This window comes from Apis mellifera, linkage group LG4, assembly GCF_003254395.2.
Source record: "Apis mellifera strain DH4 linkage group LG4, Amel_HAv3.1, whole genome shotgun sequence".
In the NCBI taxonomy this organism is placed as follows: domain Eukaryota; kingdom Metazoa; phylum Arthropoda; class Insecta; order Hymenoptera; family Apidae; genus Apis; species Apis mellifera.
This window is the reverse complement of record NC_037641.1, coordinates 754,773-767,830: the sequence shown is the minus strand read 5'-3', so window position 1 is coordinate 767,830 and position 13,058 is coordinate 754,773. Positions and strand designations below refer to the sequence as shown.

General features: G+C 17.9%; 2 protein-coding genes across 3 annotated transcripts; one reads left to right on the top strand and one right to left on the bottom strand.

Annotated features, from left to right (window-relative positions):
• Positions 1 to 45: 45 nt before the first annotated feature.
• Positions 46 to 2,481, top strand: LOC100577580 (ADP-ribosylation factor-like protein 13B). Of its 2 annotated transcripts, none has more exons than XM_003251895.4 (8): positions 46 to 286; positions 357 to 427; positions 602 to 735; positions 929 to 1,044; positions 1,199 to 1,375; positions 1,459 to 1,636; positions 1,703 to 1,736; positions 1,815 to 2,481. In XM_003251895.4, the coding sequence occupies exons 1-8, from the start codon at positions 228 to 230 to the stop codon at positions 2,123 to 2,125; spliced, it is 1,080 nt and encodes a 359-aa protein (XP_003251943.1). In that variant the 5' UTR covers positions 46 to 227; the 3' UTR covers positions 2,126 to 2,481. The 2 variants fall into 2 exon arrangements, with proteins under 2 accessions (XP_003251943.1, XP_006572439.1); XM_006572376.3 differs by having other exon boundaries at positions 48 to 286; positions 380 to 427.
• A 918-nt stretch (positions 2,482 to 3,399) lies between these two features.
• Positions 3,400 to 6,620, bottom strand: LOC412235 (caspase-1). The gene is made up of 4 exons (XM_395697.7): positions 6,196 to 6,620; positions 5,588 to 5,847; positions 5,076 to 5,381; positions 3,400 to 4,626 (listed from the first exon to the last, which is right to left on the bottom strand). The coding sequence occupies exons 1-4, from the start codon at positions 6,273 to 6,275 to the stop codon at positions 4,376 to 4,378; spliced, it is 897 nt and encodes a 298-aa protein (XP_395697.2). The 5' UTR covers positions 6,276 to 6,620; the 3' UTR covers positions 3,400 to 4,375.
• Positions 6,621 to 13,058: the final 6,438 nt, after the last annotated feature.

The following is a 13,058-nucleotide window of genomic DNA, read 5'->3' as shown; positions in this document are numbered from 1 at the left end:
AATAAATTTTTAGTTCAGAATTCAGAGTTTTTATTTTATTTATTCATTATACGTATGAAGTTATATTCATTATATTGATAGCACTATAATTAATATAGATGTGTTTTACGTGCAATGATTGTTAATTGGTCTGTATTATATTTAAGTCTATTTCTTAAATATAGAAATGTACAGTACAACATGACATGAATTAGTTTAAAAGTACAACATATAACAGATTTATTATAATGGGTAATTGTATGCGAAACGTACTACAAAGGTTACAAAAGAAAAAATGTTCCGAAAAGTAATGATTTTATATAATAAAATATTCATATTAATAAAAAAATGTTTATTTAATCTAATCTGATTTTTAGGACTATTATTTTGCTTATTTTAGGCCTTGATAATGCGGGAAAAACTTCGGTTTTAAATTGTATCAGTGGAGGTATATATATATATATATATATATGTATATATTTTCATTCGCAATTTTTTTCTAATAATTATAATTAATATAATTAACAAAAAATGTTTTATAAATTTATAATCTTAATTATATTCAATATATATTTATGTTTTTAAAATTATTAATTAATGAAATAATTATATATATTTTTAGATTCAGATAAAAACACATTGCCTACAATGGGGTTCCATATAGTATCTTTAAAATATAAAACATATACTGTAAAAATTTATGACATTGGTGGTAGCTCTCAAATCAGATCTTTATGGCCAAAATATTATAATTGTGTAAGTAATTAAATTACAATATGATTATTAATAATATAATTAATAAATAATAAATAATTAAATATAATTTAATATAAATATTAAAGTTCTCGCAGATCATAATCATATTTCATAGAAATATAATTCTTTTATTTTTATTATGAATAATAAAATATTTATTTAAATATTTATTTAATAATCATTTTTATTTTAGATACATGGTCTTATATATGTTGTGGATGCTAGTGATATTTCCCGTCTTACAGAAAATAAAGTTGTTCTTGGTGAATTAATTTCACATGAATGTATTTCAGGAAAACCATTGTTGTTGTAAGAAAATTAAATATATTTATCTTTCTATATTTGTTTATATATATCATTTTGTAGATATAATGTATATAAGTACATAAAATATATTTATGTACATAATATATTTGTTTTAATAAAATTTTAATATATATATATACATAATATTTTATAATAGGCTTGCAAACAAACAAGATATAAATGGAGCTATTGATGAATTAGATCTTGTTGAGAATTTAGATGTAGAACATGCTGCTAATACTATGAAGTGTCCTACAAGAGTGGAGATATGTTCGTGTATTTGCAAAGGAGATCAATCAAAAGATAATACAATTGGTATAAAAAATGGATACAAGTATGTAACAAACTTTTATTTTTATACTGAATATAGTAATAAATTTAATTTTTTCTTTCATTAAATAAAAATAATTTACTTAGATGGCTACTGGATATAATAGTGAAGAATTATACAACTTTAAATAGTAAACTTAAAAGTTTTCAGAATGCTCAACATGAAAAAAATATTGAAGTACAAAGTATAGCTTTAGATTCACCATCAAGATTATCAATCCATTCCAATCCTTTTAAACCAATCAAAGAACTAATTTTAAAAAGGGTAATATTATTAAAATTTTATTTCAAATAAATTATTATATTCTCATTTTATCTATTGTAATTTTAGGAAGATATTCATACAGCAAGTATTTCACAAAATGGTATGTAATATTAAATAATATATAATAAAGAAATAAAACTTTCTTATAATAATAATAATATATAAACAATATTTGTAGGTATAGTAACAAATGAGAATAAGTTAAAGAAAATATTTAAACATAGAAATAAGACTGCACCACTTACTACTGAAGAATCTGTCATTGAAATTAAAAATACATCAGAAAATGTTAAATTTACCACACAAGCATTAGAATCACAAAAGAATTTTCAAGTATTTTCACCAATATTAAATCCAATAATATTAGATACATATACAAATTCAGTTAGGTTAAAAAATAATCGTCCATATACAGCACCAGAATGTACACAACATTTTGTAAATAAGATAACAGTACTTAATATTCCTGGACAAGTGACACAAGAATAATATTTTAAATTGTATTATTATCAAAAATAATAAGGGACCATTATTAAGGAATATATATAATAATACAGATTCGGACGAAATGGGTATAAAATCTAAGAGGTGATTCTAGAGATTAAAATAAACACACAAATCGATATGCAAAAATGTTCAAATTATAAGCAATAGAATTATGTACTAAATAAAGCGAGATGGAAATAAAATATAATAGAGATAAAGCTGTCTCACTTTATCATTATCTTATTTCATTTTCAACGAATATTTTCGCATACCAACTTCTGTGTTTTTATTTTCTTTAAATTTTTATCTATTTTGTCCGAATAGTCTGTATAATATATTTGAAAATGCACTAAAAAAAATATTTTAACGAATTTTATAATATATTATGTTTTTATAATATAAATATTTAATAAATATTCATTTTATTTTCATCTGATATATTATAGAATAAAAATTAAAAATGTTTATTCTTTATTATACGAATAATTATTTATGTAAATAATATCTGTGTATAACTATTTGTGTTCTAGTCATCAAATATATTCATATGTTTAAATATTTAAATATTTAAATATTTTTTTAATTATTGTCTTTGATATACAACACAATGTATTTAAAAATTATATAGGTATATTTTATGACATTAATAAAATCATTAATATATCTTTTTTATTTTAACTTTATTATCTATAGTTGCATACAAATTCACGTACATGAAAATTAGCTAAATATCCGAGTTAGAACATATACGAAAGACTTATAAAAGCTATAATATAAAGATGGTAAAAAATTTTCGATTATATAATAGCAGTAAAAATACATAAAAATTGTATTGCAATACATAGAGCACATCAGTACATACTTATCACAATTTACAATACAATAAATATTATAAGTAGTTTTATCTTATCTGTAATACTATCTTATTGAGCAACTACTTTATTATATATATTGAAAGATTATACTGAAAATTGTTATAGTAAGGAACAATATTATCTTGTGTAATGTTTAAATTTAAATAATTTAATAAATTTCAATAATTGATATTTAATGTAAAAGATAAAAATTTATGGAAAATACTTTATATAAATTTCATATACAAACACATCATTGAAATATAGCAATCAAACCATTGAAAGTAACATAAAATTTCAATAATTGATATTTAAAAATTACATATTCTTATGAAAGACTGTTATATCACGTTTTCAAAAATTTTATAGATCATAGTAATGCCATTTCAAATACAAATATAGCAACTTTTGCTATAATAGTAATATTTTTTTTTATTAAATTCTTATTTATTTTATTATATTAATGCCTTTCTCAAACTATGAAGCAACATAACATTTTATGTATTAGCAATTCCAAAAGTATATGCAAATCGCCTTTCTTATTTTTTATTTATTTTCTTAACAATATATAAAACTCGAATATTCGTTGCAATTGCACCTTATATAATCACAATTACTTTAATTAGGCAAGTTAAGTTTATCTTTATTACTAAGTTGAAAATATTTCATTTATTTTTTTCATATAAGATAGACTATTGCTTGTTATGAAAAGACAAATTTTGTCCTTTTGACTTTTATATGTAAATATATAAATTTCTTCAGTTGTTTGCATTATAATGATTAAAAAATAGTTTTTTAAAATATGATGTCAAAATTTTATAGATAATATATACAAATTGTAATATGTAAAATTTTGTTCATAAAGCAGCAATTACAAAGGCATTCAATTTTGACTATATTTATAAATTGATGTCTAATTTTATTTTTCATTTGTACTTATTTTATATCTTAATTATATAATAGTTTTGAATATAAATTTTTAGATGACTATTGTTATATTCATTTTATGCAATTTTCTAATGATTTAAGAGTTGTTAAAAATTATAGTTAAAGATTTTACTATAAATTTCCATTATATGAATATAAATCTTACAAAACATATGATTTGCATATATATTCATTAATTTAGACAAGTACAAAAATTTGTATATACCATAAAAGCTATTTTGTATTGCTATAATGTTTTGTTTTTTAATATAAATATTACATAATATAATGGCAGTTTGTATAAAATAAATGCTATTATTTAAATGCTTTACATTGCAGTCACATCTAATAGAAATTGCATAGATAAAATATTATCTTTTAATTCTTAATAACAATATGATTAGTGTTACGAAGGTACGTAATGTATAATCTATGTATGTTATATTTTATAAAACTCTTATATATAAAACGACTATACAATTCCGTTTTTCGGAGCTGTAAATTTTACCAGACGAGTTAACATTGATGTAATGCACGGAATTTGTTTTTGTTGATGCATTGTAATATTATCGGGAGTATTTGATTCAAAATCAATAGCAACTCGTTGACAAACAAATGTGAGTAAAGTTAACAAATCATAACGAGTACCATTTTCTCGTAAATGTTCGCATAACGCTTGTATGAACCATGAACCGCGAGTGGTATTTCTCCATGAATAATAACCTATATAAATAATTTTTTTGTAACTAAATTATATAAGCATAAAATTAATTAAAAAAATAATTTCCTTATAGATAACTAAAAATATAAATATAATTTTTATATAAATATAATATTTAAAAAGATTTTAAATATAATTCTTTATATCTTTTAGAAAATTTATACAATATATGTTTATACAATATATAAATTATATTATTATATAACATTAAATTATATTATTATAATAATTTTAATTATAATTTATTACTAAATTATAATTTTTTCAGTTTTATTATACATTATTCAATATCATAAATGTTTATATTCAATATTATTTTAAATGTTTATATTTATAATATAATAAATAAAAAATAAAAAATTAATGAAATAAGAAAAACATAATATAACATAAATTTAAATTCAAATAAAACATAAAAATAAACATAATAGATTTATTTTATTATATTTACCTGGTATTGTAGAATAAGCAATTAAAAAATCTGCATGACTTGGTATACGAAATGTAGAAGCTGGTTGACCATCAGTTTCTGTACGTTCTTTCAATGTTATTCCTGCATCTAATTTATCTCCTTGGCAAGCTTGTATAAAAAATAATTTTGGTTTTCCAGAAAGTGTAGGACATTTATCAGCTGTAAAATGAGCCCAAATAGAATCAGGTTTATATGAAGTATCATGAGCATAAAGTAATCCTAAATCTCCATGACTCAATATAGCTACAACTAAGCAATCATGTTGAGAATGATCCATATTAGCAACTGTAAAAAAAAAGTATATATATAAGTATATAAAAAAATATATATAAGTATATATATTTTTTAAAAATATTCAATATATCTTATTTATATATTATTACATAGATTTCAAGAAATAATATTTTTTTTAATTAAAAAAAAATCTAAGATTAGAATTAAAGATTAAGAATTATGATAATTATTATTTTAAATAATTTATCAACAAGTACCTCTTTCTAAATTTTTTACTATATCTCTATGTGTATAATTATGAAAATCATTTACTTCAAAACCAAGATTTTTTAATGTATTGATAAGATTTTTACAATCTTCATTTGTTCCACATCTTGATCTAAGATGTGCAATAGTAAAAAATTCATGATTAAAAATAAGAGCTAATCCACGTTTTGCATGATTCATATTATAATGTGTAGCATAACGGTCCGTAGGTGCTATTTGTAAAGGGCCCATAAGAGGACTGACAGTGTTTCTGAAAAATAAGAAAAAGGCATGCCTGATGTCTAAGTTCATTCAAATAAACAATTAATAATAATTAGAGCTATATAAAACAAAATATAAATTAAATTATTAATTAAATAATTTTCTTTGTTTTATAATATAATTACAGTTTTCTCTGCATATGTTATATTATTATTGTTATTTTATATATTACAAATTAAATTATAAAAATTAGATTTATAAATAAATAAAATTATTTATTTTAATGTTTATAATCTAAAAATATATCTTTATAAAATTTTAAATTTCATGAAAATAGATAACACATATTAATATACAATATGGAAAATAAAAAGAAAATATAAAAATAAAATCTTACCTAGAACATCCAAATGCATCTCCAACATCATTATTATATTTGTTACTGTCGTTTATAATATCTCTCTTTGTAGAGCACATAATTTCACTTTAAAAAAACTTTTCACAATTGAAAAAACAGTTTTATAGAAATATCACACTTTACTGGCGTTATATATTACGCACTATAGCATGCGTCGTGTCGTGACTCATTTACTCATATACGTATCTTTAGTTACTATATACTACTGTGAACAAGTATAAAAACATTTCAATACAATGATATGGCAACGGCCATTATACTAATACAGAAGAATATATACAAGATATTAATATATTCATCTTTGGAGAATTAATTTTAAAAATTAAAATAAAAACAAAAGTTGATATACAAAAATGACGGTTGAAGTTTGTTAAGTTAAAAATATTTAAATTCGTATTCAATACAAAAACAAAATCATGATATAAAGACAGAACAGTCTCACTCTATTTCTATCTTGCTTTATTTAATACAAACTTCAATTGTTTAATAAATAAGCTCCAATCGAAATTTTTATATACAAACTTTTGTTCATTTTAATCTCTGCTAAATTATTTCTCCAAAGATATTCCATATATATAATGAATATAATAATATATATAATCAAATATAATATATAAATTCTTTTTATTTTAATTTTCTTTTTTAATTTTCTCTATTTTATTAAAAAAAAGAAACATATAAAAACTTCAGAAATATTAAACGAAATTCACATTAATAATCTAAAAGTAATTATTGATTAAATTATTTTTGCGATCAAAAATTTCTGAAATATTTTATATATTTTAATAAAAATTCAAAGTAGAATTCAAAAATTACTATATAAATTACTAATATGAAATAAAAGTAAATAAACATGAAAAATTTTCTAATTACAATTCTCTCCCCTCAAAAAAAAAATGAACAATTCGAAATATTCATTATTAAATTCTATTTCATTATGTTTTCAAATGTATCATTATTAACAAATTTTATTTTAATATTTGTAGATGCAAAAAAATTATAACTTGAATATGAAATTCTAAACGAAATTAAAAAATATAAATAATCTTCTTATTATATAATCTTCTATTTAATATAATAATAATATTATTGATAAATATATATGACATATAATCAAATTATAAAAATATCTTTTTAAATTATTCAAATGATTTGAATAATTTATATAATAATTATATATATATTATATATAATAATTTATTTGAATCATATATGGAAGATGGGGCGATTTTGATAAGGAGCTCATACTTCTTAACAAAATTCAATATTATATTTTATTACAATATTTTATTACAAATTAAAAATATTTGCATAAAATTTTTATTAAGAATTTAATTTTATTCATCCTACTATAAAATTTTAATAAAAAATATTTATTTAACATAAAAAGAAAAAAATAAATCATAAAAATAATTTATTTTTTAATTGTTCATAATCACAATAATTATTAATATATATATGTATATATATATATATGTATCGTCGATTTCAAGTAAAATAATATTTATTTATGTATAATAATATTAATTTTTTTATTTTATTTAAGTTTGAAATATATATTTTTTTAAATTAGAAAATTATCTATAAAATTATCTAATAATTATCATAAATTATAATTATTAATAATAAAATTTAAAAATAAAAAGATAAAATAATTATTATTTGAAGTAATCAAATTATTAAAATAAATTTTTAATTAATTATTAAGAAATTATGTAAAATAAAAATAAATTTAATTATGATTTTTCATTAAAAAATAATTATTTTCATTTCTATATAGAATTTGAATTACTTAGTGACATGTACGTAAGAATGTATAGAAATGGAAGTAAATACAATTGATGTAATTTCAAAAAAATTTCTAAAAGAAAATTTTTGTAGTATCATTAGTCTAATAAGAAATTATTTTTTGACATAGAAACAGGGACAACAAGAATTAATATGATGCATTATATAAAATAGGATACAAATTAAAGTAAATACTTATTTAAGTATTTATTTTATTACATAGAAATAAGTAATAATATAAATATTATATAAATATTAATAGAAGGAAAAAAAATTAGTTCTTATTGAAAACGGTTGGCGGCGTTAGCATCGACATCTTAAATCATATATTTATATATATGGCCTATATATAATAATCTTATCAACAAATCTTATTCACAACAATCTTATCAAATTCTAGATTTTCAATAAGTAATTCATTCTCATTTAGAAATAGTAGAAAGAAAAAAAATTGAAAAAGGATTAGTCTAATGCGATTGCTATGCCATCTATCAAAACACATAAATTAAGATTCGTTTCCATGCGATATTATTGTAAATGTGATCTATTACAAATGATTTTCATTATTATGAAACTATATAATGACATTATATATTACGATAAAAATTCGAAATCATGACGACAAAAGTCATTTAGTATATTATAATAATTATAAAAATTATAATTTACTATTATAAAATGTATTATATTCTGATAAGTGCCATAATAATCAATTAATTGTAATATTTATATACTTTCCATATTTATATACTTTAACTTTTTCTATTCCTTTTAAATAAGGGCGACATTAGTTGAAATTGAAAATTCAGAATCTTATTTTACAAGATTTTTCATGAAAAAAAGATAGATAATAAGAAAAATGTAACATTATTTATGAATAAAAGATGATTTCGAAATGGTATTGTATCAGATATGAATATGTGAATAATTATGAATATATTATGAATAATTACATAAATGAAATTATATATTTGTCTGTAAATAATTTTTGAGTAATTATTAATAATATAAATATATTATATAAAATTATAAAAAATAATTACTATTTTTTTAAATTAAAATAAGTTATAAAGAAATAATTGATTTAACCGATTAAATATTATTAATATTAAAATTAAAATTTAAGATAATTATTTAGATAATTTTTTAAATTGTAAAATTTATCATTTTATAAAAAATTTTTTCCTGCAGATATCCTGTATAATTATCGATCGACTTAATTTCAGAGATATTTGTAAAAAGAAATTGTTATTATTTATAGAATTTTCTAGTCTACGTATAAATCTATATACGTCAGCTACTTATCTGTTATAAACATATAGCTACTAAAAGATATAACAGATGAATTAATCAAAAATCTATTTCTTTATGAATTGTAATAAAAAATCTAAACTCCAATATAATATATAAACTAATATAAACTCCATATCGAATTTAAATATGATAAAATTGAAAAGATTATTTATTCAATGCAAATTAATTCAATATTAAAACAAAAATAATTTATTAAAATAATAATCATTATATTGCGATCGAAGAAAAAATTTATTTTAATCAATTCATTAACTTTAAAAATATGAGTTTTTTGAATGAGTTTATTTTAATGAGTTTATTTTAAATTTAATTAATATTTTTACTAATCTGTTGTAATAAATGTATACATTATAATGCATTTTCTAATAAATATGTATTTAAGAAATTATTTTTAAGAATAATAAACTTTTTTATTATTTTATTATTTTATTTTTTTTATTATTATTTTATTATTTATATTGAATTGATTCTTTCATTAAAATCTTAAATAAATATATTGATTAATATTATTGATTGTACATATCATAATAATATATATTATTTATATATTAACTATATTTTAAACTTTTATAATATATTATATATTATACATTATATATTATATTATATTATATTATATTGTATTATATTATATTATATTATATTATATTATATATTATATATTATATATTATACATATATTATATTTTTTTAATAATTGATAAAATTGATTTTTTTCAGTTTATAAATATTTTATAAATAATTAATATAATAAATTCTTAATTACACATAGAAAATTTCGGTATTTTGCAGATTTAAAGAATTCAAATATAAGACAATTCTTTTAAATGACAACAAAGTTACTTATTACTATCATTGTAAGTTTTGCCATTGTAATTTTGAAACTGAATAAAAAATAAAAAAATAAAATTGATCAAAATAAGATAAATATTTCAACGTTAAAATAAATTAATTTAAACATTTCCTTAAATTAATTAAACATTTCCATTAAAAAATTCTCATAGAATTTTAATCTTCTCATTATTTTAATCAATAATCCTACCTCATATTGTATCGATAAACACTAATATTATAATAAAAAGTTTTTCGCGAAATTTGTTTATTTTTCGAGTCATCAAAAATTCTTCTCATAAATATTGTTTTTATTTAAAAAGAATTCTTAAAATTTCAATTAAAATAAACATAAAATTTCAAAATTTTTAAAATTAGATTAGATATAGATTTAGATATAAAAATAGATCAATCACTTTATGAACTTTTGTGACCATATTGATTTAAAAATTTGATAGATTAAATATAAGAATAATGTGCTAGATATAAAACTAGATCAATCATACAATATTTTTATGATCCTGGAGCTCTACAGTTCTATTATTGTTTTCGTGTCACTTGCACTATTATTAATAAAACACATCTGATTATAAAATTTATAAAATTCTAGGAATTCTGGTAAAAAATATAAATATCATAACGAATTAAATAAATAAAACATATCTTAAAACAGTAATAAAAGATTTAATTATCTAAAACTATTTGGTTGTGAAATTCCTTGAAGTTTTTTAATAATAATTATTAATTAATTAATATTAATTATTATATAATAAGTAATATATTTTAAAAAGAAAAATTAGTTAATTTTTAATTTTTATTTTCTTTGATATTAATTATCTTTTTTTTTTTTATTAATTATTTTCAAAAAAAAATAATTTTGCTCTCTTTTTCGATTAAGTAATCAATTTTTTAAATTATTTTTAAATTAATTAATAAATTTTTTAAAATGTATTATTTTTAAATAAAAATAAAAAATTATATGTTTTTTTATCTTTTTATCTTGATTTTTTATCTTAATTAAAATAAGATAGGATTCTTTCGAAAAAGAGCTTTTTGATTAACATGAAATTTAGAGAGGAAGAATAGGGAAGAAAGTGGATTCATTTATAACTTCGTCTTTGTTTTTTCTTCAAATTTCACGTCAATCAAAGATATATATTTTTTAATATTTTTTAATATTTTTTATATTGTGAAAATATAACCAAAATTAGTAATCGTTCACATTTATTAATAAAAATTTATGATTTCACCTAATGTTTTTTATTTATAAATAATGAATGATGGAATTATTGAGTTATTATAGAGTTATTAAAATATTAAGAAAAGTTAAATTAAATAATATGTATTTACTTAAGTAAATAGTTATTATTCGATATAAACACATTTATTATATAAATAATGTTGTCATTATAGACAAAATTGCAGCGAATATTGAATTAATTTTTTAAATTTAAATTTTCATATCCTTGTAGATTTTTAAATAAATAAATATTCGTTAAAAATTATTAAAGAAATATTTATTTTAATCTTTTTAAAAATTTAAAAATTATATATATTTATGTATAATAATATATATTAATATTCAATTTAATTTATTAAACTTAATAATATAAAAAATGGAAATTATTTTAAAAAGCTTTTTTATGAGATTCTTTATGAGATATATATTATAGCAATATATATAATAGTAAAAAAAAAATCAAGCGCTTAATAATGCATATTGATACATTTGATAATTATTTGGAATAATCTTAAACCGATTTTGATAATTTTTAAATATATTGTACAGAACAACATTTTATAAACGTATAATAGAAACAAAATTTTTGAACAACATTTTCTTCCAATTATCTTAACTTTTGAAATATTTTTAAAAAAAGATTGCTATTATTACATAGAATTTCTTTTATATGTATCTCTTTTAAAATATATAACCATCATCATATCTATATATTTTTATAAACATATTGTAAAATATATAATAGTTAGATAGCTAAAAAATTATTTTTTTATGAATTCAATAATAAACTTATTTAAATTCAACGTCGAACTTGAGCAAAAAATCGAATTTATAACGGTATAAGAATATTTATAATATTAATATTATAATTCGATCAGAGATTATTTTACATTTTATTTTTGTTTTTTTTTTTAATTTTAATTTTAGATTCAAAGAATTCTAATGTCTAAACTTGGCATTGGATTTAGCATTAGATTTTAAATCCATAGAAAACATAAATTTTTATTTTTAATTAATTAATTAATTAATTAATAAAAAATTAATTTAATTAATTTTTTATTTATTTACCCATTATATGTTTTAATTGTTTTCTATTGCCATGTATTTATATAGGAAATAAATGCTTACGCACGTATAAGTGAAATATTATAACAATAGCATTTTTTAAATAAATATTTAAAAAATATTTAAAAAATTTGAAATATTAAAACAATTACATGCATAAGAAAAAGTTATTCAAAATGTGAATTTCTATAATTTAGATATATATATTAAAAGAATCATCAAAATCAGCAAGGAAATTTTTTTTTAGATTTAAATTAATTTTTTAGATTTTAATTAAAATTTTTTAATAAATAATTCAAAATACAAACCGCTTATGTATAAAAAGTTAGAAAAAAGCTCTTTAAAATGAAACATATTTTAAATTTATTGAAATCAATGAAGAAAAAGTTAATCATAAAATAATCTTAAAATGTATGAATATGTTTAAAACGAGATATTTGTATTGCAGAAGAGACATATTTTGGACAACTGAAATTACATGAATTAATTTTACTTAGAATATATTTTTATATTTTATATATATATTTTCTATTTATAGAATCATCATATAATTATATCGTATAATTATATTCGATAATGATAGATTGACTATAATAAATTTTTT